The sequence below is a fragment of the Salvelinus sp. IW2-2015 genome, linkage group LG15 (genome assembly GCF_002910315.2).
Source record: "Salvelinus sp. IW2-2015 linkage group LG15, ASM291031v2, whole genome shotgun sequence".
NCBI lineage: Eukaryota > Metazoa > Chordata > Actinopteri > Salmoniformes > Salmonidae > Salvelinus > Salvelinus sp. IW2-2015.
This window is the reverse complement of record NC_036855.1, coordinates 37,302,462-37,328,762: the sequence shown is the minus strand read 5'-3', so window position 1 is coordinate 37,328,762 and position 26,301 is coordinate 37,302,462. Positions and strand designations below refer to the sequence as shown.

The window sequence follows — 26,301 nt, the reverse complement described above, 5'->3', positions numbered from 1 at the left end:
AACCATTCACAAACAAACATTCTTGGTCAAGTAAATTATATTTACTTTTGCCAATGCTACTCTGTGCAAGTTTTTTATTTCATCCATCATTGTGCGTTTTTGTTTGTTGGTCTGTCCAAGTATCCTCCTTCCTAGTTACCCACAGTTAAGATGAAATCCTTGTCTTGACATTTTACATAACAGGACTGTCATTATCTGCTCATATTTGCAGTACAACAAAATGAAAGTATGCGTTGTGTTTTGTTTGGCACTTCAGTAATGCTGTCAGTCAAGCGCTTCTTCATAATGCACTATAAATGCGTATCTAGAGCTTCCATTACTGATGTAAAGTGTCACCAAGACATCCTATTGGATCCTCATACTGTCCACACAGTTCATTTGGTTTTAACCCTTCCCCCTCCCCTAGTCTCAAGTATCCATCAACGTAGAGAACACTGGTGGTGACGACCAGAGAAACAATCGTCGCGGGTCGTGGAAGGAGAAAACAGCTCAGCGGAACTCCACCACCAGCGACCAATCAGAACATCCGTTGCTGAGGAAGAAGAGCCTCCAGTGGGCGCGGCGTCTGAGCCGTAAGAACACCAAGCCACCGAGTCGCACCGAGCGGATCTCCCAGCAGCGCCTCAACCTGTACCGGCGCTCCGAGAGACAGGAGCTGTCTGAGCTGGTCAAGAACCGCATGAAGCACCTAGGCTTGCCCACTGTCGGATACGGTGAGCGGAAAGTTACAGGACACCCTGGTAATACTGAGTGATATTATAGGGTGCTGTGTCATATTTAGTTTGGTGGTCTTATATGTGTCACCTGTAGGGTTGCAAAATTCCGGGAACTCTCAATAAATTCCTTGGTTTTCCCGATTTCTGAAAAACCAGAGAATATATTAAAAGTTCCCGGAATTTTGCAACCCTAGTCAACTGTCATAGTTTGGGAATTGGTGCTGTATGGAATGACAATGATGGGGGATTAGTTGGGAGTTTTTATGATGGACTTGTTTGGGATATGTTGTTGGAGATGTTTGGGATATATTTTGCTGTRTGTTAAATCTGATTGTTTGTCAATTACTAATTATCTCCGCAGATGAAAATTCTATCATAGTAATATTATTGAGTTGTGTTAGTTTTTTAAAGATGTATTACATAGCTTCTGACTGTTATTTTCACCATGCAATCTGTCCATCACTTCACTTCATTGAACACCATTTCAAAGGGGTGTATAAGAAGTACCATAACACCAATAACCATATAAACATCTCACAACGCCTAACATACTGTAAATATTGAGGACTATTCTCCATTATTCACATGATTCTACATAGTATGATAATGTACCTGCATAACCTCTTTATGAATGTGCATAAACCTTCATGTTACTTGTATCCTATGGATGGACAACTGAAGTATAATGAAGCATTTCATCTGACTGCATTTTGCCTCCCCTCAGACTGCATCTCCTCCCCTCTCACTTCTTTTCACTCTTTTCCACTCTCCTCAACTTCCTTCGCCTTCTTTTGCAAAACCCCMAAAATATCTCCCTATATAATTCTGCATACAATACCTCATGCCAAAACAGTATGATGACTCATTCATCATCCCTGTCGAGGGAAAATGCTTATTACGTAATACTGCCAGAGAAGCATAAAAAAATACTGAAGAATTAAATACTTAACAAATGATTTACTGGTGATTTTAAATTGGATGATTGAGACAGAAATACTGTAAATATTTACATAATAAATTATCTAATATTTATGAAATAATTCAAAAAACATATTTGTTTGCATGTTAGGTCATTTTTGCATCCCCTTTTGAAAACTGCAATTGCATTTTTGCTGCTTGCCTAATCTTTTCATTCTCCTCTTTTTATTTTCTGTCTTGTAGAGGATGTTGCTAATCTTACTGCGAGTGATGTCATGAACCGAGTAAATCTAGGATATTTACAAGGTAATCCCACATACAGTAGTGTTCACATACAGTATGCAATGCAACACATTTCATTTAGTCATCACTCCCATCTCTTAAATATGTCAAGTGGTGTGAAATTAGAATTTCATTCTATATGTTCAAGTATAGTGCTACTTTCCTGAAAGCTATGCTCATTGCTCACAGAAGAATGTTGTTAGGGAAATTATACAGTGCCTTCAAAAAGTATTACTCAGTACTTTGTTGAAGCACCTTTGGCAGAAATTACAGCCTTGAGTCTTCTTGATTATGCTGCTACACAAGCTTGGCACACCTCTATTTGGGGAGTTTCTCCCATTCTTCTCTGCAGATCCTCTCAAGCTGTGTCAGGTTGGATGGGGAGCGTTGCTGTACAGCTATTTTGAGGTCTCTCCAGAGATGTTAGAATGGGTTCAAGTCTGGGCTTTGGCTGGGCCACTCATGGACATTCAGAGACTTGTCCCAAAGCCACTCCTGGGTTGTCTTGGCTGTGTGCTTGGGGTCGTTGTCCTGATGGAAGGTGAACCTTCGCCCCAGTCTGAGGTCCTGAGCGCTCTGGAGCAGGTTTTTCATCAAGGATCTCTCTGTACTTTGCTCCGTTCATCTTTGCCTCGATCCTGACTAGTCTCCCTGCCACTGGAAAACGCCCCCACAGCATTATGCTGCCACCACCATGCTTCACCGTAGGGATGGTGCCAGGTTTCCTCCAGATGTGAGTTCAATCTTGGTTTCATCAGACCATCAGAGAATCTTGTTTCTCATGGTCTAAGAGTCTTTAAGTGCCTTTTGGCAAACTCCAAACGGGCATGTGCCTTTTACTGAGAAGTGGCATCTGTCTGGCCACTCTACGATAAAGGCCTGATTGGTGGAGTGTTGCACAGATGGTTGTCCTTCTGGAAGTYTCTCCCATCTCCTCAGAGGAACTCTAGAGCTCTGTCAGAGTGACCATTGGGTTCTTGGTCACCTCCCTGACCAAGGCCCTTCTCCCCCGATTGCACAGTTTGGCCGGGCGGACAGCTCTAGGAAGAGTCTTGGTGATTCCAAACTTCTACCATTTAAGAATGATGGAGGCCACTGTTCTTGGGGACCTTCAATGCTGCAGACATTTTTTGATACCCTTCCCCAGATCTGTGCCTCAACACAATCCTGTCTCAGAGCTCTGCGGACAATTCTTTCGACCTCATGGCTTGGTTTTTGCTTTGACATGCACTGTCAACTGTGGGACCTTATATAGACATGTGTGTGCCTTTCCAAATCATGTCCAATCAATTGAATTTASCACAGGTGGACTCCAATCAAGTTGTAGAAACATCTCAAGGATGATCAGAGGAAACCAGATGCACCTGAGCTCAATTTCGAGTCTCATAGAAAAGGGTCAGAATACTTATGTAAATAAGGTATTTGTTTTTTGTTTTTTGTTTTGCAACAATTTCTAAAGACCTGTTTTTGCTTTGTCATTATAAAGTAGTGTGTGTAGATTGCTGAGGATTTATCTTTAATTTAATCAATTTTAGAATAAGGCTGTAACGTAACAAAATGTAGAAAAAGTCAAGGGGTCTGAATACTTTACGAAGGCACTGTATATGCTTCTAATATTCTACTTTGTAAGACATCTCAAGTGGTGGATATACCACCATCCCTTTAAAAGGCGAGATCGGTTGAAGATGGTACCATATTCATTAAAATACATGGTGGATGGATCGATGTCATACTAGTAGTTTAGTACCTGTTTTGAATAGCTAGGCTACTGTAGTATAGGCAGTCAGAATGTTGTGTTATTGAATGAAAGTACGACAGTAGCCTGTGAGTTAACAAGTGTTGACTGTCTTAGAGTTGCAGGGAATTTCAGAGCATCCGTTAAGAGAAGAGACCAGAACAGGTTAGATGGAGAATCATAATCATACAGCACTACTGCATGACTCTGTGTGATAATGATGATGGCGGTGTTGGGTGGCAGACGAGCAGTCTTTCATTCTCTCTGCGTTGTGTGGACTGAAGTGGGAGACTTAGGCCTAGTTCAAATTGTACAACTGATGTACACAACAGTTGTTTCAAATGCATTGTGCATCACTTGTACAACCTGTGTGAACTAGGACTTGTTGACTGATGATGGAACGTGAGAGACGGCCAGACAGACTACCAAGTTACTGCAGGGCAGCAGAGTGTGGATACACTACAGTACGGCGGGATGGGACAGAGTGGAGCAGAAAGCATTATGACTGTGTTGTTCGGAAGGTCAACAGTACATTACTATCAACAAACCAAAGCTACACTGAGAATCTTGTAGAATATAACAATGGTTTCTAACAGAAAAAACATTTAGGATTTTATTAGCCTAAATACAATATGATTTCAAAATATTCATCACATTTTAGTCCCTCTGAAAGACTATCCTAGATTGACGCTATATTAGGACCCCTTCTAATCCCACACACCCAATGTATTTTGCTTCACTCTCAGATTGGTTGAGCCTCACTTTTTTTGGTTGAGTCTGCCCTGCCGGATGCCAGAGCATGTTCTAGTTGTGTTTGTGGGTGTGTCAACATTTTTATATGGGGGCTGAGTGTCGTTGGCATGGCAACCATGGTGACCTGTCGCCGTGCGTGACCAGGCCGACGTGTGGAATGCGCAGAAGGTGAATCGATGTGGACAGTGTCTGCATGTCTTTCTTAAACTGCGCATGGAGGGATGCGCTTGCCTTGTGGCAGCATGGGCCTACCCTGTACCAGCCATGCCCTGTCAGTAACAGTTAGACCTTCTCTCTCTCCTACCCACCCCGCCTGGCATTATAAGGGGCAAACACAGGTGGGTTTGGAGAAGCAGATGCACTTTACCCCCCCAACCCCCAAGCTTGAGCCTCATTCTGTCCCAGGTGCACAGTTTCTCACTCATACACGCGAAACAGGTAAAACACAATCACTTCTCACTCACTCTGAATAGACTTTTCCCCCTCCCTAGGCCCAGGGGCAACTTGATCCTACTCCAAGATAAGCACAGGACATCAAAGTATGCCATGTCAAGGGATATTCAGTTACACACCATTGATTATACTGTATTTGAATAGACATTAAGAAAATGAACACAGGACTTATATCATACAGGACTTATAGGCTTACTATATATAAATAAGCTTTGTTCAGCCAGAACGGCCCTTAAAACAGCTCTTACTGTATATGCATATGATTTATTATGTCAGTCAGCCGTTTACTGAAGATCAGGGAATCCTATACTTCCATTTTCTAAATGGACCATTAGTTGTCTAATGGTGTGTGTAATTGGTGACTATGAGGGGACTGGTACAGCCAGAGCAGCTGCTAAGAGCTGTCCCTGCATCTGTTCTGTTCCAGATGAGATGAACGACCACCAGAACACTCTGTCCTACGTTCTCATCAACCCCCCTCCAGATACCATGCTGGAGCTCAATGACATTGTGTAAGTACCAGCAGGAGAGGCGTCTCTTCTCTTTTCATCCCTTCTTCTTTACAGTATCGGCACTATACTGTACTAAGCTGTGTCGACTGGTCACTAGCCTAGGTATAGGACAGTACAGTTATCTAGTAGTGTGTTTTATAAATATCTGGATGTGACCCAAGCGAGTTGGTTTTGTCCTCATCTCTCTCTAGCTACATCATCCGGTCCGACCCGCTGGCGGGGCCCGACGTGCCCGAGGATGCGGCTCAGGGGCAGAGCAGCGGCGGCGGCCGGACAAGGCAGGACTTTGGCACAGAGACCAGGGATGAGACCCACCTCTGAAATCCCCTCGCCCCTCCTGGCACCCTCGCCTCACCACCCCCGGACCTCTCGCCCCCTTGTCTCACCATCACCGGACCTCTTGCCCCCTTGTCTCACCGCCTTTGCACGATACATTCTATTTGTGCCATACAAGGGGAAGATCCCCACTGCCCTTGCCCACCCTTACCTTCCAATCCCCCTCCACCCTGTATCAGACATACAGAGAGACACGTGTCACTGAGCTGCTATGGGAGGATGCATGAAGAGTGCCTCGTCATTACCTAACCTAACCCCTTAGAGAGCATCAGACACAAAGACTCAGACATGGCCCTCTTTGCAAAAGATAAAACATGAACAATGCACCAGTCGATGGAAACATACTGGTAACCAACCAAAGGAGAGGAGAGACAGATTATGTCGGAGGTCATGTGATGCTCTGAATATTTAGAGGTTTGTTTGATTTAGCTCGTCGGCATACTAGGTGGGTGGAGCTTGCTTGCACTTTAGCACCAATAGAAAGGTGTCAAAAGGGCAAACTCTGCCCAAATGGCGCACCTGCGAGCTACACCAAGCACACTTGGCATGTGTGTGTGTGTGTAGACTGTGTGAATATCAGTTGCAAAATCAAGTCATGTACAGAAATTGTTATTCCTTAACAAGAATTCCTGGCAGTATTCATACACATCAATCATGAAAGTACATGAGAACTTATTATTTTCCCTATGAGCACAACCCACTGGGCCCAGACGTCAATTCAACATCTATCCCACGTTGGTTCAACGTAATTTCATTGAAATTATGTGAAAACAGTGTGTGGGAAGACTTTTATAAGCAATTTTTTAAACACTATCTTTTACTGCTCATTCTGTATGACATTTTTTTCTCTCGAATATCATGCTATTTGTTATTAAAAAGTATAGAATACTTAATGGATTACACCATGCACCTACGTCATTCTATTTGTGCCATACAGGTTCTGTTTTTTCTTTATGTATCAGTCAATGTTCTACGAAAGCCAATGCTCAATCATTCCACATTTCTGACAGGATTTTATTAATTACAGTAGAACAATCTTTCACAGCTGTTTACAGTGGCAACCCTATGTTATGAACACTTGTTATGAGTACTTATTTTGCACAATAAGAGACAGGCATAGTTAAAGTGATAGTTCACTCCAAAATGAACATTTTGTTATGTTTTCAGATATCAAAAGTAATCTGATGTAAAGATGAGTTGGAGTGAACAATTACTTGAAGTCTGTTAATATGGCCAGTACCTGGGCTTGGAGTGCAGTGTTGCAAGCTGCCTTACAATATGTAATTTCACTTGTACGTGCATCACTTGTACAGTAAATGTAGTATTGTGTGTGCTTTATATATTTTAATAATTATTCAGCTGTATTTCTGATACTGTTTGCTTGGACTAATGTGTGGTTTTATCATTGTAAAAAAAATGTATCCGCATTGTTTGGTTCAATGTTCTTTTGGTCATTATTAGTCAAATGAAAACAAATGGGACTTGAAATATTTTTGCACTAAGCTCGGTGGTCGTTGATAGAGCGTTATAGCATGACCCTTTAACCCGAAACTTTAACTATACAATAAAACAGACTTTAGTATTCGCACAGTAGGAATCAGTCTCCATACAGTCAGAAGTGTTTTATATATATATATATAGTATATCAACTTTTAAAGGGCTGTATTCAATCCGATCCGCTTTAGACGACATCCGCACAGCGGTTGTTTTTCGTGTCAGAGGTGGAACTGTGTTAGGGCTGTCAAATCCACCAAGCAGCTCCTGGCATTATACCTAAAGAGGACATTGCCATTGGCTGTTCCCAATTTAGCGGCGACGGCGTTCACGGTGAACACTGCATATGGCGGCTCAATCGGAAATTACCTTTACATTTCTATCGCAGAGTCTGTAACGCGTCAGCTGTAAAGATTGAATAGAGCCCTAGGCCTTTGTTCAGTACATTTGCAAAGTTTTAAATGATCATTGTCATTGTAAACAGAAATATATTTTGATATGTGCCATTTCTGCTCATTTGTTAAAAAATGTAATAGGGAAGTAGTTCTGAACATGCATTGCCTGATTGCGTGAATGAGATTAAGTTGATGGATAGGTTAGATAGGGGGAAAAAAGTGGGTAAAGTCAGGCTTTTACATWATTTTGCAGTTTTAAGATCTCTGGAGTAGCCCTTGATGTGTTTTGGGATGTAATGTAATGTGTCTCCATTCCCATTGAAGTACTGTATGTATGTGTAGATAAAATATGTTCCATACTAGCCAGGCCCCCAGAAGGGCAGTTTACAGATCATCACCTCGTGTCCTCCCCCCTCATCGTTGTATGTGAACGGAACCCCAAGGAAATTCTCTTATTGGAGAAGTTGAGTAAAAAATAAATGTTGAAGTTCATACTGTAATATAGAAAGGGGCATGCAAACACAAAAAGCATGTTTTGAGAGAAAGCTTGCCAAACCAGATATGTTTTCCTACAGTTAGGTGACCTGTGTGAAGTATCACAACTAGAAAATTAATCACATCTCCCACTTGTTATTTGTCAGCATGTCATTTGATATCTTTATATGGGACCATGCATGTCCTCCAGACAAAATMTTGTGTTTACCTTTATCACATTTTTAGTTAATTGTCAAAAAGGTTTGATCCATTTTGTACTTTTTCTTATTCCGAAGTAGGTCTACTTCTCTACCGTGATGTAAAATATGAACAATAAATGCTGCATGCAGCYGGAAACATTGAAATGGAAAAACACTCCTGTAGTTTGTTTAATCACCGAGAGAAATTATCACTCATAACACAAAAATGGGTATAACCAAACACCTCTAATGGTGGGGTTGCTCACCCTTTGTCGCCACAGGAAAAATACATTTTATTATGTATAGCACTTTTCAAAACACTACAGACTATTACACAGGACAAGTAAAAACATAAGACCAGATCATATAAAAGCCACAGTCTGTAGTTTAATGTCCCTGGTGATTGCTTCTCTTGCTTGCTGCTTTGTTGAGGTGAGTCTGTTTCCACCGCTCTCTGGTCCACCGGCCCTGGTTCTGAACCACCTCGTGCAGCAAGTCAATATAGGCGTATTCATTATCCAGTAGCAGGTTGTCGTCACTGGGGGAGACACCACTAGGGGGAGCTCCACTATGCTCTGTACTCTCTCTGCTCCTGCCTGCTCTCTTTGGCACCCCATTTCTGTTCGATTTGCCTTCACTCTGTACAGCCCTGTTTATAATTTGTGTGGGTTTGTTATCCAATTCTTCAGGATTTTCTTGACCAGGATTGGTCTCAGTCTGGGTCAGAACGTTACTAGACAGGGAAGTGTCGACCAGGTCTGACAGGGTCTCGCTTGTCTTAATGAGAGGTTCTGGTTCAGTATCATTCAGTGAGACTGGATCATACTCTGGAGAGGATGTCTCTAAGTCTGGTGGCGTACTGCAGTTCTCCTCAGCATTGACCACACCCATGTCCCCTTCTGGGGGTGAAGACTCCATAGCAATGGGTGAAGGGGAAGATTCCAGAACACTGACAGAAACATCAGCTGAACGATTATCTGTGTCATCTTTAAACTCTTGCTGAAGGTCAGGTGATTGGTTCTCGGTTTTACCAGGGTCAGGTGACTGGATCTGTTCGACCYCTTGGTCAGGTGATTGGTTCTCTGTTTCACCTTCGACCTCTTGACCAGGGTCATTCTTAGGGAAGACACAGAGCCCCTCTCTCTGTATGGTGAAGTGGGTCTGCCACTGAGCTGAGGTGGCGGGCCAAGTGGAAATCCTTGTCATGACTTTCTGTGGACTTGGACCTTTGTGGCGTTCAAGGTTTGGTTCGGCCGGGTCAGCACCGATGGTCAGGTACGGTATGGCCTCCGAATCCTTGGATACACAGATTATGTTTTGGCCGCCATCTTGCAGATTCACAGTTCCATCATCATCTCTCTCACCTCTGTCATTTTCCCGACTCACTTCACCCTTAATATCATATTTTCCTGTCAGGTTTCTATCTACCCCCTGGGACTCATTATCTCCTGGCTCTTTGCTGTTCTCTTCCTCGGAGTTCCTCGTCTCTTTTAACGGGCGCTCTCTCACACTTTCCGTCCTGTATAGTTCTCTCTCAGTCTCCACCACCACCCTGTGTGCTTCTCTCTCTGCTCTACAGAACTGGGACGTGGAGAGGACAGCATCAGCAGACTTGGCTCTGACTCCAGATCTGTAAGTCCTTGCAGCAAGCTCTGGATCCCAGTCAGACGAAGAAGCCACCTGTCTATGGAGGGTGGTGGTGGAATTGTCTGGCTGCTCTGCGGCTTCCTCCTCCTCTTTTGTCGCCAGACTGGGCATCACCTGTTTGGTCTCACGTTTCCTCCTCCAGACTACAGCCATGGCACAGACCACACAGATCAGGATACACAGCACCACTGGAAGACAAGACACGCTAGAGTTAGTGWAGACTATGTTCACACTTGATTCTGTTGTGTTATATGCAGAATGGACCAAGATACATATTTTGCCTGATAGCATAATAGTGTAAATTGTTCGTTATGAGATTGACTAAAACCAGTCTTAACATACTGTACCATAGATATGTATAGGCAATACTATTGTGTTCTATTTGATTTCTTTGTAGTGTACACTGGACAGCATTGCTCCAGAACCTACCTATCACTGCTATGAGTGTGGAGACAGTGATGGACATGGCTGGGGGCCGTATGTGGGTGTCCTCCTGGGGCTGTGGGTTAGGTATCAAACACTTGGACACGTTCCACACAGGCTGGCCTCTCAGGGGTGAAGGGCTGGCACACGTCACTTCCATCTCCCTCTCCAGCAGAGAGGCATTCTGCAGACCTGGACACACAATAGTGACATCTAGAACATAATGTGTGTGGGTTGTGTGTGGTAGCCATTGTGTGGGTGGCTCAAGCCCAATTAATTTGTTTCACTCATTACAAATGCTATGAAAATTGTAGATTTAAAAAAAAACTGAATTAAAGAAGCTTTTTGCAATAAAAATATACTAAATATGATCACTTCACAGCATTGCAGTACTTATACCCCACCATAACCCCTACCCACAAATGACTAGAAAACGCTACCTCTGAGGAAGATGACAAAGTCCTCCACTCCACAGGAGCAGTCCCAGGGGTTGCCATCCAGCCTGATCTGTGTGGAGGGGGAGAGTGGGAGCAGGTCCTGGGTGTTAACCCTGGTCAGCCTGTTACCAGACAGATCCAAGTAGGCCAGACTGGTCAGGGCGCTAAAACAGCCAGGACTGATGGTCTTGATCCTATTCCTGGCCAAGTTTAGACTAGTTAGGCCAGTGAGTCCACTGAAACTACCTGTATTGATGAGACAGTACACCATTGTTAGCTTCAGGAACTTCTTTACTAAGATAAAACAGGATATCATACACAGTGCCTTATGGGTAATGTAGTACATCATGATACATTACCAGGACTGATGGTTACGATCCTATTACCAGACAGGTCCAAACTGGCCAGATGGGTCTGGGTGCTAAAACTACCAGGAGCAATGCTCTGGATCATGTTCCTGGTCAGGTTTAGGCTAATTAGACCAGTTAACCCACTAAGCATGGAGTCCTCTACAAACTCAATATGGTTCTGAATTAGGGTGAGGTTTTGGAGGGTGGCTGGTTCATGGAACCAGGTTGGGTTGAGCTGGGAGATGTTGTTGAGGTCCAGGCTGAGGGTTTTGAGGTTGTGGAAGAAACCGAGAGCTGTGGATGCGATGTCGGTGATACCAGCGTTGTTGATGGTGAGGCGGGTGACTGAGGCCAGGTTGACACTACTGAACACAGTACTGTTGATTGCTCCAACATTACTTACTAAGAGCACCAGAGAGGCCAGGCCAGCAGGGTAACCTGAGGTAATAAAAAGAAAAGTGTGTAGTGGCATTAAGTCTTGTTCATAGGTATTCCATAGAATGTTGATCATAAAGTAGAGAATAGATTGACCCAAATATACAGTGTAAATGCCATAGAAGACAGCCTAAAGATCCATGTTAATGTTTAGTTTTGTGATCAAATATCTTTGTTTCTAAAGGACTTACTTTGTGGGATCTCTTGACAGATGTAAATCTGTGCCTCCGGAGTACAGCGGTTGGAGCGCACCGAGACCAGAAACCCACACAGCATCAACACAGAAAGGCCAGCAGCAGACACTGTGCGATATGTAACAGTAAGTGAACCTCAGCTCATAGCATACCTTCAATACAAATACATGGCTGTGACAACCATCCAAACGAGGAATAAGAACTCACCGTTCATGATGAATTCAATGTGGCCTCAAATGCCAGGCATCTGGTTTGCTTCTGTGATTGTTCTGTGTCTGAAGAAAACTGAGTTAGAACTAGTCTCAGATGGGACCTGCAAGTCACAGATGATCTTGTGACAGAATACCTGACACTGAGCCACCTGCAGAGAATAAACTGTCCGTTGCCATGGCAGGCCTATGTATGTCTGTAGGTGTTTACCATGGTTATGAGTCCTGCTGCCATCGAAGCATGCCGGGCACCGCTGTTCCAGTTGGGTGGTGGAGGGGGAGACAGTTAACACCAGGGAGGCTTGGAGGATAGCAGTACATCTCACAAACACCCTTGTAGGTTACTTGTGATCTGGGTTTAACTTCTAGYATTTTTGGCCCAGCACCGGTAAAAAAAAAAAAAAAACTTTAGATCTACATGATATTCAATTTAAGTGAAAGATGCCATCAATAATCCCTAGGTAACTGGCGTGGGAGTGAAAACAGGGCATGCAAAAATATACTGCAAATGTKTATTGTAGGCTTCTGAGTAGTCGTGAACATGCACATGAATGCCAAACTATAAATTGAACTGTTGGTGATGTAGGCTGAAACATGTATTTTAAGTCAAATGTATTCAACAAACAATGTGAACGAAAAARATGAAAATGTGTTTTATTAACTTTTTATTCAGCTTCAGTGCGTCCGTTTAAAATAAATAGATGGTATGATCTGAAAGAAATAGTAAAATGAACAGGGATGGAAATTGCATACAGTAACAACAAATGGTCATCAATGCCTATACAATCTTTTAGTAAACATAAAAACACTAACATTGAAAAGATATATTAAAAAAATAAACCAAATTATAATAAAGTATTCTACGTATTTTTGGAGACAGCCGTAGTAGTGAAGAAACGAGGACTTCTTAAAATCGACTGCTCAGTGTTAAATCTTAGTGTTTTGTTTAAGTTCGGGAAGGGTAGTGTTTATCTGTTGGGAGTGTACAGGAGTTCAGTTTTTTTTTAAACTAGACCATGTTCTGTTTGTTTGCAATACGTTTCAAATGTCCGTTTAAAGTTGAATTCCACTTTTTTTATACTCAGTAAGTAAAGTGCACGTGCAACACTTATTAGTTGTTCTTGAGGCCAACATATGGTATCTAATAATAAGCACTTGGACAGAGAAAAATGGAAAATTGTGGCAGTGTTTGTTGACACTTTTCAGGAATGTTCTTTAATGTTTGGTTGGTAGGTAAATAAATAGACCACMGTCCCACAGAGTAACCCATTATGAATATATGAAATAATGTCATTCAAACCAGTTACAGCAGGGCGCACACACTCTTCAGAACAAGAGCATCCAGCTCTCTGGGGAAAGGGATGCAGAAGGGGAGGGGAGAAAGCTGGGTGGGTAGCAGGGTTGGGGTCAATTCAGTTCATTTAGGAACTAAGCCAACATTTTAATTCCAATGGACTTGAAATGATAGTTTACTTCCTGAATTGAAATGGAATGGACCCCACACCCTAGGTGGGTAGCCGATCACTCATGGGATAGAAGGGAGGGGGGTACATTGCATGATAAAAGCCTTTGAAACGTGATCATGAGTGGAGTGCACCTTTATACAGGACATAGTAGTGCCCAGTGAAGAGAAACACGACTAGCTCTAACTAGCTAACGCATGTCAGACAGATTCATGTATGTTATGATGAAAAACACATAACATCAGCTCAATTGCTGTATAACCAACCACACTGCTCAATATAAAAAAAAATAACACAAAAACAAAAAAAATAAGCGTCGTGACATTTTTCGACAGTACCAAAGCCTATTATTCATCGTCTTCACACCCTCGTTTTAGAGGGTTAAAAGGCGAGTAGACGAGTAGTTTAAAAACGACCATCATAATTCTACACACCAGATAGACAGTGCTACAACAGGCTGATATGCATTTAAAAGCGGTTGACGTTTGAATAAATAGACAGTTGACAGTACCACTATGACGCATGAAGAAGGCCAGCAGACGGTCTGGGAGGAGCCCAGGTAACAAACAGGAGATCAAAGCAGCACATTGGACAGAAAGATAACTGGAGAGGCAAGGTTGGCGATGCTCGTCTGGTAGATAAGTTYGAGTGTGTTCGACTGCAGATTGTTTTGTTGCAGCAGAACGGTCCTTTAAGTCCTGAAGGGACATAAGGTCCTTTCAGGTCATATTTTGCAGTAGAGAAATTTTGAACAACCCACCCCCTCCAACAAGAGCGAGAGTGGTGTTCGTAGGGTCATAACCAGTCCAATAAGAGCGAGGGGGGGGGGGTAGTGTTGTGTGGACTACTGTATGTACGCTGCAGCTGAGCTCAACCATTCAGTGCCAAACCAATAAATACTTCAAGTAAAAAGAAATCCACCACATGAAAAAAAAATGCCACATGCTTCTCTTAAGAGTCTTTAGAAAAACAGAACCGAATGAATTGATCGATGGACACCCTGAACAGAATACATTGAGATCCGACAAAGAGGACCCTCCATATTGGTTCATGCAGATGACAATCCCACTCGCAGGCCACCAGCACAGATGCATACATCCATCCATGCCCCCACATTAGTGTGAACTGAAGGGGCCACGTGTCTGTCCAAACACGTGGCCTCTCCTTCAGCTTGATAGAGGGAGTTTATTGGCTGTGGACATCAATGCAGTTCATCCAGGAGAGCAGGGTGGAATGGAACCTAGGACAACCATGGAGTGGAATGGAACCCCAGAGTTCCAAGGGCCTCCACAGATTATTTCCCGCTCTTCTTTGGCACAGTGGTTCTCTTGGCCTGCCACAGGTGGTTGTGGATGGTGATGGCGTCTATGCTGACCGACACAGTCTTGGCGGGGATGACGGTGAACTGCTTGCGGTCCGAGCTGTACTTGTAGAGCTTGTCAATCATCTTCTTGCTGATGCTCTTGGGGCCCGTGCCAGTCAGCTTGAGGATCTCCTCCGTGTCTGGGAAGAAGGAGTAGACTCCCCGGAACTGGCAGCCCCCGTCCCTGAACAGGATCATCAGGTGGTGGGCCTCAACCTTCTCCAGCTCCTGGGATGAGATGGGGGGGGGGGGGATTGTTAGTATGTATGGCTGACAAATATCTTGAGAAGCAGTCTCACATTTTAAGCAATTTGATACCCCCAGGTACAGTGATGTCTGGATGTCCTCCTGGGAAGGGTCGGGAGTTTTCCCTTCCTGACCACCTGATTGACCCGCAAAAACTCTAGACTTAAGTTTTAGTCAGGAAAACTCAAGAGTACTTTAAAAACAGGACATCAGTGTGTGTTTAGTACAAGAACATGCTGTGCTACAGCTGGATAATATTGAGCGGAGCAGCTCATTCTGTCCCACTAAATGTGACCTACATGTTACTGTGCTCATTTACACAGCATGGGGTTTGGCTGGACTAAATTACTGATGAATAGGACAGAAGAACTAAACTCTTGGGTTTCGTGGTTCACATCCCTACCTTGCAATTTGACTATGTTGTGACGAAGAGCCCACAAGGGGGGGGGCGGAATTGGTGACGGAGAACAAAGATCCTTAAGTACCACATTCCAGGTCAAAAGTTAGTTCTGTATTAGATGGCGCCCCTTTAAAGGCTATTATAAGAAAAATAAACTGCTCTCCCTTTACGACTGAATGGCCTGTTTTTTTGTGTGTTGGGGGGGGGGACTACTGTATGTACTTCATCCAAGAGATAGTTTTTCTTCATTTCTTCAGAATGAAAATATAGTAAATTGACTGTTGATTATGACTACTGTTGATATAGGATTAAATGGTATAACGGTTAATAACTACTGATAGTGTTAATGCAAGGGGTCTTTCTATCAAAACCCTTAAATGGTGCCCCTCGGATTAATTTGGATAGGATAACCAAATTWATTAAATTAGATCAACTATTCCAGTAATTAAATCAGTAAATTATCTTTAATATCCATATTAGCCAAAAGTCACAACAGTGAGATGATTTGCTGCGTGACCATTTGATCGGGAGCGCACATTAATAGCATTTCACAGTTAGGTAAAGCGTTACCTCCAGCAGGGTGTTCTTCTGGGGTTCATTGACCTTGCCAGCCAGGCAGCAGTGAGAGATCGCGTTGAAGATGATGGGCTTGTTGGACTTRGAACTGGGCTCCTTGAACAGCTTGGGACCTGAGGACACAGTGGACCGACAAGTCTTAGCATTAAATGCTAACATTAATAGAGACGAGGAGAACGTGAGCAGAGCAATGGGTTTTATGGGAACATTGTCGGGGTGTCATGGGAATATTATTGGAACATTATGGGAAAGACTGTTTCCCCAGTGTGACAAGAGACTGACTTTCATGTGTACTGACCAGTGTATTCTGCCATGGAGTTGATTGAAGATGCAGTGGAGCCGTTGTCCCAGTCTCTCTCGGTGTTTCGACTGGCGTTCCGACTCAGGCCTGGGAAAGACTCAGACTCACCACTGGCAACGGACAGCAGAGCACACAGATGTTGATCAAAAAAAAAGAAGAGGTTTAAAAATGGCACACAAGAGATAGAAAACACTGACATCAATTACACCCAAACCAAAATTCTTACACAAGCACCCACCTACATATTTTGGGGCCACTTACCGTTGGGATCCTGCTCCTCCAGAGTTAACGCTGTCTGCCTCAGTGGTGGCAGCGGAGGCCAGGGACAGACTGGAGCCTGACTGGGCACTGCTCAGGTTGTCAGCTACCGAGAACCAAAATATAGGATTCCATCTTAGTATAGCTAACTCGTCCTATTACACTCCTATCCTCACACAGAAATGCATGGCCGCAAAATCTGAAATATTTTCTCAAAGGGAATTGGGAGACATGAAACTGACCTGGACCAAGGATGTCAACCAACCCTGGTTCCAGAGAACCACAGTGTTAACAGGTTTCCCCCCCCCCCCCAGCGCAGCTGAATGAGATGTATTAGTGCAGGACTGGAACAAAAGTCTGCACACACTGTAGCCCTCTGGGACAGGAGTTAWTAACCCCTGGCCTAGTAAGATGAACAAAAGTGTGGTGGTTATTACGTGTAGAAGAAGAGCACTTGGAAGAGAAGGTGTCGCTGGACGACTCCTCTCTGCTGAACGCAGACTTGGGTCTGTGAGTCTGGTGACTGGGTTTCTTAGGCTTGGTCTTGGGGGTCTTGGGCTTAGCTGGGCTGCCAAGGCCCTGCTCCTCCATCAGCTCCTGCTGCTTCCTCCTCAGGTACTGCTCCTTGATCAGCTCCCTACGGGCCTTCTCCTCCTCCTTCCTCATCCGGTCCTCCTCCGCCTTCCGCCTAGGGGGAGAGACAGACCACAGGCTCAACAACTGCAGCATTTGAATAGACTTAACACGGAAGAGGACGGAGGGACATTTGTGTTTTTCTATGAATGAACATTTCAAATCAAATGTTATTTTTCACATGCGCCGAATACAACAGGTGTAGACCTTACCGTGAAATGCTTACTTAAAAGCCCTTAACCAACAAAGCAGTTCAAGAAATAGTTAAGAAAATATTTACGAAATAAAMTAAAGTAAAAAATAAAATAAAAAGTAACAATAAACAATAACGAGGCTATATACATGGGGTATCGGTACCGAGTCAATGTGCAGGGGTACAGGTTAGTCGAGGTAATTTGTACATGTAGGTACAGTGGGGCAAAAAAGTATTTAGTCAAGCACCATGTGCAATTCTCCCACTAAAAAGATGAGAGAGGTCTGTAATTTCATCATAGGTACACTTCAACTGACAGACAAAATGAAAAATAAAATCCAGAAAATCACATTGTAGGATTTTAATGAATTTATTTGCAAATTGTGGTGGAAATAAGTATTTGGTCACCTACAAACAGCAAGATTTCTGGCTCTCACAGAGCTGTAACTTCTTATTTAAGGCTCTCTGTCCTCCACTCGTTACCTGTATTAATGGCACCTGTTTGAACTTGTTATCAGTATAAAAGACACCTGTTCCACAACCTCAAACGACACTCCAAAACTCCACTATGGCTAAGACCAAAGAGCTGTCAAAGGACACCAGAAACAAAATTTGTAGACCTGCACAGGCTGGGAAGACTGAATCTGCAATAGGTAAGCAGCTTGGTTTGAAGAAATCAACTGTGGGAGCAATTATTAGAAATGGAAGACATGCAAGAACACTGATAATCTCCCTCGATCTGGGCTCCACGCAAATCTCACCCCGTGGGTCAAAATGATCACAAGAACAGTGAGCAAAAATCCCAGAAACACACGGGGGAGCTAGTGAAATGACCTGCAGTGACTGGACCAAAGTAACAAAGCCTACTCAGTAACACACTACGCCGCCAGGGACTCAAATCCTGCAGTGCCAGACGTGTCCCCTGCTTAAGCCAGTACATGTCCAGGCCCGTCTGAAGTTTGCTAAGAGCATTTGGATGATCCAGAAGAAAAGATTGGAGAATGTCATATGGTCAGATGAAACCAAATATAAACTTTTTGGTAAAACTCAACTCGTCGTGTTTGCGGAGAAAAGATGCTGAGTTGCATCCAAAGAACACCATAACCTACTGTGAAGCATGGGGGTGGAAAATCATGCTTTGGGCTGTTTTTCTGCAAAGGACCAGGATGACTGATCGTGTAAAGGAAAGAATGAATGGGGCCATGTATCGTGAGATTTTAGTGAAAACCTCCTTCCATCAGCAAGGGCATTGAAATATTACATGGCTAGTCTTTCAGCATGACAATGATCCCAACACACGCCCGGGGCAACGAAGGAGTGGCTTCGTAAGAAGCTTTCAAGGTCCTGGATGTGCCTGCTTCTCCGATCTCAACCCCATAGAATCTGGAGGGAGTTGAAAGTCCGTGTCTGCCCAGCAACAGCCCAAACACTCACTGCTCTAGAGGAGATCTGCATGGAGAATGGGCCAAATACCAGCAACAGTGTGGTGAAAACCTTGTGAAGACTTTCAGAAACGTTTGACCTCTCATTCAGCCACAAAGGTATATACCAAAGTATTGAGATAAACTTTTGTTTAGACCCATACTCATTTTCACCATAATTTGCAATTAAATTCATAAAAAATCCGCACATTGTATTTTCTGATCTTTTCCCTCTTTGTCTCTCATAGATTGAAGCCTCGTACCATTGATGAGCAACTTACACGCCGTCCCTCTCAATCTTTTTAAGTGGGAGAACTTGCACAATTGGTGGCTGACTAAATACTTTTTTGCCCCACTGTAGGTGGTCAACGTAAATAGTCCAGGTGGCCATTTGACTAATTGTTCAGCAGTCTTATGGCTTGGGGGTAGAAGCTGTTAAGGAGCCTTTTGGACCTAGACTTGGTGCTCCGGTACCGCTTGCCTTGCGGTAGCAGAGAGAACAGTCTATGACTTGGGTGACTGGAGTCTGACAATTTTTGGGCCTTCCTCTGACACTACCTAGTATATAGGTCCTGGATGGCAGAAAGCTTGGCCCCAGTGATGTACTGGAACGTACGCACTACATTTGAGGTGTAAAGAGCAAATACACAGGTGTGCAAAACTTGTGACTATACYGGTAACACACGCTATTGTGGGAGGGTTTTGGTGGTTTTTAAGCTAGTGCTTAGACAGTCTTATCTTACCTGAGCATTATGACTTATCTAGCAGACATAGTTTTGATTTGGTTGTAAAGACGTCATGTTTGTTACCTGGACTCTTCCCGCTTCTGTTCGGTCTCTGCCTCCAGCTGTAGTTTGCGTAACCGGGCATCCTCAGCCTTCTTCTGCTGCCTTACGAGAAACGCTGCCCTCTTCTTAGCCAGCTCATCCTCCGCCTTCTGTTCATCCTGTAGCATAACACAACACACTTACTAGTAGCATTTTACTCAATTACATTCAATAAAACTTGATTTATGCCACAAACAATTGCCTGTGTCTCCTCCCTCGTATCTTGCTTAATTTATTCAGTAAATGTAGAATTTTATATTATTCCTTCCCGGAAGATGTTGTACTATAAAAATGATGTAATACCTTTCCCTGTCCCAGACATTCGACCACCCAAAAGATGAGGAGAATAGGCCCTATATCTTGTCCACTTTTTTGGGGCAATACATTTTTTTTGAAAATTGTAGCTGGGAGAAAAACAATCCCCCAATTAGGCTACCCATCATACACCGTGATTTTGTGCTACAGCACCATTCCCGCACTCCTTGCGCGCTGCCTTACGTGCGCCTGCTGCTGAGAGAAAGAACTAGTGAGAGGAGCCTTGGCCCACAATAATTTAGCAAAAAAAAAAAAAGGGGGAAATCTGCTCCCAAGAGCCATACTGTATGTGATCATGTCTCTATGTAATTCAAGATTTAAATTATTGTATTTTCAAATACAATCTATTTTTAGGCTTAGTTATGGTCTATTTGCAGCTTACAAATTATTATAATTGCCCCCCGACCATCCGCTCGGACAAAAAAATATATATATATACATATTTTCTTTTTTAATCGGTCCGCGGCTGAATCCAGTTGCCCACCCCTGGCCTAGGCTACTGTTATTGCGAAGATGGAGGCCTTTTTCATTGAAGTAAAATGAAAGCTGAAGGAAAAAAATCAGAAAAAATCATTTTCACCTTCAGTGAAAATGCCTATATTGTAGTGGACAAAGATGAGAAGAACGTTAGCACAGCCAAATGCAGGCTACTGTGTGCAAATTGCTCTTCAGGTAGAATGCAATTTTGGAACTTTCCTTAATTTTCATATTTACAAGGATTAAAGCAACAACTAAAAAATCCCATGACTGAAACGTAAGTCAATATCAGATCGATTGTTAACCTCCCCTTTCATGTAAGAAAGGCATGACGACCATCATGCCTTTAGGGAAAGAGTACAATTTTTAAAAACAGCAAGTTTGTCAATTCCAGTTCCCTTGCTTAGGTGGTCCTGGATCCTCCCGGAGATAATTTTTATGTAGAACTGAGAAGCTCAGTTCTGGTGACTTAAAAAAATACATTCTACTCCAAAATTAATTGTAATAAAATTACGCTGACACCATCTAAAATATCATTTCCACTACCAGCAATGTGCCCAATAACATATCGGTACAAAGTATTTTAAAAAGGTCCAGTGCAGTCAAAATACATTTTTTCCTGTGATTTGTATCATATTGTACAACAGCTGATGAAACGAGCACTGTAAAATAGCTAAGCTATTTTTGTCAATTTTAATGGAAAWCTATTACAAGGTACTTAAATTGTTATTTAAGATATATTGAGATAAAACAGCTGCATTGGGCATTTAAAATTATTTTTACATATTGGACCATGTATATAAYGGCAGGTAGCCTAATGGTTAGAGCGTTGGGCCAGTAACCAAAAGCTTGCTGGATCAAATCCCAGAGTTGACAAAATAAAAATCTGTCGTTCTGCCCCTGAAAAAGGCAGTTAATCCACTGTTCCTAGGCTGTCACAGTAAATAAGAATTTGTTCTTAACTGACTTGCCTAGTTAAATAAAGGTTAAATTAAATGATAACCTATGAATGGTCTATATTCTTAGATGCGCTATTAGCAAAAGGCATCATTGCCTGTAGCCCAACTGATGCAACATAGTGGCTATACAATTTGCATAGGCTGAATCCTGGGATTTGTCCATCTACATTTACCCCATTAGACACAACATCCTGATTGTTAATAATTATTTTATTATAAATATATAAATAATTATTCATTTGATAAAAAAAAAAAAAAATCTATAATGAAAGTATGCCATCGCCCTTTTAAGACACCATTGCCCCATTGAGCTCTGTGTTGCGCAGCTGCGCCTAAACCATGCTTGAAACTCCGGTTGTAATTGCATTTGTAAAACAATGCAACTCGCACAATTGAAGTAGAGAAATAAACTGGGATCACCCTCTCTTAACAAAGGCCAAAACTGTTTTCAAAATACATTTGCTGTGGGCCCCCCGAGCGGCGGAGCAGTCTAAGGCACTGCATCGCATTGCTGAGGCGCAACTACAGCCAGGGGTTTGATCCCTATATGGAGCCCCATAGGGAGGTTCACAATTGGCCCAGCGCCAWYCAGGTTAGGGGAGGCTTTCCTTGGCTCATTGCGCTCTAGCGACTCCGCCTGCATGCTCTAAAGCCTGCAAGCTGGGTTCAGTCAAACAGTGTTTCCTCCGTAAAAATTGGTACGGCTGGCTTCCGGGTTAAGCGAGCAGTGTGTTAAGGAGCAGTGCGGATTGGCARATCATGTTTCGAAGGACACATGTCTCGACCTTCACCTCTCCCGAGTTGCAGCGATGAGACAAGATCGTAACTAGCAATTGGATATCCCGAAATTGGGGAGAAAAATGGGGGAAAATTAMAAAGAAAAAATTCATAACAATAAAACAAATATATAAACAAACATGCGTTTTCCAGCGATTGCGTTAAGAATTTTTGTTTATTGACTGCTTATCAGAATACGTTTCCCTCCCTATGGCTATCAACTTGAAAGCGCCTCGAGAATAATATTTATCTCGCATAGAACACAACAAACCGACTAGGTAAATATGTAAACTATTCTTCTATAGGGYTGTCTGATTTTGTTTTAACATTACAGGGTAAAAATAGTTGCATCCTGGGTGAAAGTATAATCATTGGTWTGATCATTATTATTGTACATCACTTATTATTAACTGGGTGGATCGAGCCCTGAATGCTGATTGGCTGAAAGCTGTGGTATATCAAACCATATACCATCGGTATGACAAAACATTTATTTTGACTGCTCCAATTACRTTGGTAAYCAGTTTATAATAGCATTAAGGCACCTCTGGGGTTCGTGATATATGGCCAATAGGGCTGTGTCCAGGCACTCCGTGTTGCATCGTGCAAAGAACAGCCCGAAGCTGTGGTATATTGGCCATATTCTACACCCCTTCGGGCCTTATTGCTTAATTTTTGAAGGCGTATTAAGCTAAACGAGTTCTTTAAATATGCAAACATGTTTTGTTTCATTCTGTTGAGACATTTTCATTGGCTAAATTAAGCTATGCTTTAGCTACTGCAGGCCTATGATATGAAGGCATTGCGCACCGGCAATCCAACAGAGTTCGACAATTGAACTTGAGGTTAGGAATGTTTTAGGCCTACCAGAGTTACTCCTATAATCTAACAATATAATGCAAATTTGTATAAAAAATATTCAGATAGAAAAATGAACTAATTAGCCTCCTTCTGTACGTCTATCTCTATAGCAGACACAGTAGCCTATCTGACAAGGATAAAGAAATTAACGTTGGTATCGTAGCATGCCGCCAGCATATCTCTATCTCTCTGAAACTAGGCCTAAGCTTTTCTTCCTTTATATATTTTAAATATTAATATCATACAGTGGACCGCTAAGCCTATAGGCCGCATGCAATGCCCTGATGCATTTAGTGCTCAAATCTGTGGACAATCATTATTTAAAAAAAGTAAAAAACAATAGGCTATAGCATTTTGCATTCGATACACATCGAAACAGAGAAAAGCCTAGTGTTTTTGTAATTTGTTATAGGCTGTTTTTAAGGACACGTAAATATGGATAATTTGGCAAAGTAAGAGTTTTCGTTCTCTCAGATCTGAACGCATATATATGGATGTCCGGTAAATTTCTCAAATGTCCGGTAAATTAAAATCTTCCCAGTCACATTGTCCAGCAGCAAATTTTTCTGACAGAAAACCACACACACACACACACACCTTGAAGAAGAATCCCAGGCCAGACTTCTGTTCTCCGTCTTCCCCATCCATGGTGCTGTTTTGACCACAGTCTCCCTCCATCTCCTCTGGGTCCTTCAGGTCTGACAGGTCCACCTCTATCAGGGGGGCTTTGCTCCATGACACCTCCTCTAAGGGGACGTTCTCCTTCCCCGAGCCGTCCGAGGAATTCAGCTCCCCCTCCCTCAAGGTACTGGACAGGCACTCAAAGGACACTTCTGGGGTGACATTTACCGGGTCGATACGGGCCACTGTGCGCAGGTTAGCCTCATCGTTGAGCCTAAAGGTGGCGCTCCGTCCAGGCTTGTCCTGCACACCGACTGTCTCTCCTCCAACAGAGGAGGTTCTGGTGTCAGGGGGGTCTGCCCTGGGGGACCTGCCCCCAGGGAACTGCCTCAAGTGGGGCAGGGTCTCCAGGCTGTGGGTGGGGGTGATTGCCCTGCTGGAGGTAAGGCCCTGCCGCCCGTGCTCCTTGAACAGCTTCAGCTCAGACGGCTTGGACCGTGGGCCTCTGGCCGAGGTCAGCTTGGGGGGTTTCCTGGTTGGTGCGGTACCTGTGGTTGGTGCGCCGCTGCCCATCTCCACAAAGTGGGCGGCAGATTGGGCCTTTGGTTCAGAGCCGCTGGTCTTGTCGTTGGGAGGAGGGGGGCCGGGAGGGGACTGTACATTCTGTTTCATCAGCAGGTCCTGCTGGAGGGACAGCTGCATCATCTGCTGCTGGATGCTGCCGATGGCGTCATTCAGCATCTCAATGGAGCGGTTACATTCGTTCAGGTCCAGTTCTTCGTCCAGCAGCAGACCRGGGCTTCCGCTGCACTTCCTTTCCACTGTCTCTAAGGCATCTGGGACTGGCGAGGTGGCAGACTCTGTCTCTTTGGCCCCTCTCAGTGCGTCCAGGCACGAGTCATCTTTCGAGCTCCCCCCTTTGTCCCCGTTGAGCTCCTCTTTGGAGTAGTAGTCTGGTTTGAGCGGGTGGGGCAGGGTATCGCTCTTGCCCTTCTTGACGATGTGCAGAAAGGCAGCCTTGCCCAGCTTCTGTCTATGTCTGGCTGACAGCACCTCCATCTTCTTCTTCTGGTGCTCGATGGCCTTCCTCTTCTCCTCCAGTTGCATGTGGAGCTGGACCAGCTCAGATGCCAGCAAGTTGGTGCCACCGTCCCCCCGCCCCCCCTGGGGCGAGGAGGGGCTCTGGTCCCTCTTCAGCCTCCAGGAGGTGGGCAGAGAGAGGGGCCCGCTGCACTCGGAGCCGTCTGGGGTGGTCCTTTGGGAGCTGGATGCGCTGGGTCGCAGGTCATGGTTGCTGCCAAAGCGCTGCTGGGCCTTGCGTTCAGCGAAGCTGGTCATGCGTACGCTGCCGCTGGCTAGGCTGCTGGCCTGGGAGTGGGTGCTGAGACAGGGGCTCGAGCGACCGCTACTACAATCATCCCCTTTGTCCTTGTCCCTCTTTTCTTTCACCTTCAGATCCTCCATAAGCTTGGCTGACTCCTCCTCCTCATCAAATGTCTTCCTGGGCCTGGTTGGGTCCTTGGTGGTGAGAGCTTCATCCAGGTCCTCCTCATCAGCCTCGTCCAGGTCTGGCTCCAGGTCCTGACCAGGATTCTGGTTGTCACTGTCAGAGTGGAGGTAGAAGCCCCCAGATGGCTCTCTGCAGGAGGGGTCCACACTACTGGTGMCCAGGTTTTTGCAGGCTCCTTGTCCCTGGGGTGGCCCAGCTACTRAAGCTTCAGTAGACACGGCAAACTCCCCACTAGAAGTGGGAGTAGAGGTCCGATTTAGGCTGGTGGGGATTTTCCTCCTGGCCGACGCCGCGAGTCCAGGCACCCCCTCTACTCTCCGGATAGACCCCGCTCCCCACGATCGGCCCACCTCTCCACTCTCCTCCTCCTTATTCAGGCATACAGACTTCTCTTTTGCCGATTTCAACACAGCAGGCATCAGTGGTTCTAAGTAAAAGCTATCCTTGGGCCTGGCCCCAGCAGTTGGCTGTGTCACCTCTCCCGGACTGGGGAGAGCTGTTGACGCATCAGTCCTCATCACCGACACAAGCTGCTCCTCCTCCATGTTGACATTTCCCAGCAGGCCGTGGCCGTTGACTCGGCGGGGTGCAGGGCTGACTGAGGCACGGCCTACCTGGGCGGGTCCGATCAGGGTGTGGCCCTGGGGGGTAAGACCCTGGTGTTTGGGGGTGAGGTTGGCTACGTTAGAGGCCAGGCTGTCTTTACTGATGGAGCGGGCCAGACTCACACTGTCCCCAGAGGCTATATCAGCGTCGCTGTCGGTGGCTGAGATACCAAACGTGTATGGGTTGAGAGTTGACATTGGCCTGGGGGGGGGAATCAGGTTTTCTGGAGTTAAACAAAATTAACTCAGAGATCCCCGATTCTGATACACATATGTATTATTAATTAAGAAAGGTGTTATTGTCATACTATACCTCTGTCTCTTGTCAGGCCAGGCCTGCACTGAGCCTCGTGGCTGTCTGTTCTCCAAGGAGTTGGAGCGGTTTCTAATTCCTAGACACACACAGACAAAACACTGACCATACAGCTACCTATAAGACACAATAGAAAAGCCATCTGATATTGAAATGTGCGCTGTAGTATTATTCCACTACAACAAAAGCTACACAACTAGAGAAAACCATCAGTATAAC

At 44.2% G+C, this 26,301-nt stretch overlaps 3 protein-coding genes across 5 annotated transcripts in view; 1 reads left to right on the top strand and 2 right to left on the bottom strand.

The window, feature by feature from the left end:
- Nucleotides 1-8,433, top strand: part of LOC111974373 (potassium channel subfamily T member 1-like) — a 56,166-nt gene extending 47,733 nt beyond the window's left edge. Inside the window, exons 27-30 of the mRNA XM_070447359.1 lie at nt 407-713; nt 1,878-1,940; nt 5,285-5,369; nt 5,561-8,433. Coding sequence (XP_070303460.1) covers nt 407-713; nt 1,878-1,940; nt 5,285-5,369; nt 5,561-5,690 — 585 coding nt within the window. The 3' untranslated portion in view covers nt 5,691-8,433. The remainder of the gene's footprint in view (nt 1-406; nt 714-1,877; nt 1,941-5,284; nt 5,370-5,560) is intronic.
- On the bottom strand, nt 7,125-12,537 carry LOC111975132 (uncharacterized). Its single transcript, XM_024003318.2, has 6 exons — nt 11,962-12,537; nt 11,752-11,862; nt 11,135-11,563; nt 10,779-11,021; nt 10,345-10,530; nt 7,125-10,103 (listed from the first exon to the last, which is right to left on the bottom strand). Exons 1-6 carry the CDS (start codon nt 11,966-11,968, stop codon nt 8,656-8,658), a joined length of 2,424 nt encoding a protein of 807 aa, XP_023859086.1. The 5' UTR covers nt 11,969-12,537; the 3' UTR covers nt 7,125-8,655.
- Nucleotides 12,538-12,611: 74 nt separating this feature from the next.
- LOC111975131 (calmodulin-regulated spectrin-associated protein 1-B) overlaps nt 12,612-26,301 on the bottom strand; it is a 50,250-nt gene continuing 36,560 nt past the window's right edge. For all 3 annotated transcript variants that reach the window (XM_024003315.2, XM_024003317.2, XM_024003316.2), the window contains 8 exons: nt 26,083-26,161; nt 23,631-25,971; nt 19,627-19,763; nt 17,008-17,258; nt 16,574-16,676; nt 16,310-16,422; nt 16,006-16,124; nt 12,612-15,017 (listed from right to left, as the gene is read on the bottom strand). In XM_024003315.2, the coding sequence (XP_023859083.1) occupies nt 14,721-15,017; nt 16,006-16,124; nt 16,310-16,422; nt 16,574-16,676; nt 17,008-17,258; nt 19,627-19,763; nt 23,631-25,971; nt 26,083-26,161 (3,440 nt within the window). In that variant the 3' untranslated portion in view covers nt 12,612-14,720. The remainder of the gene's footprint in view (nt 15,018-16,005; nt 16,125-16,309; nt 16,423-16,573; nt 16,677-17,007; nt 17,259-19,626; nt 19,764-23,630; nt 25,972-26,082; nt 26,162-26,301) is intronic.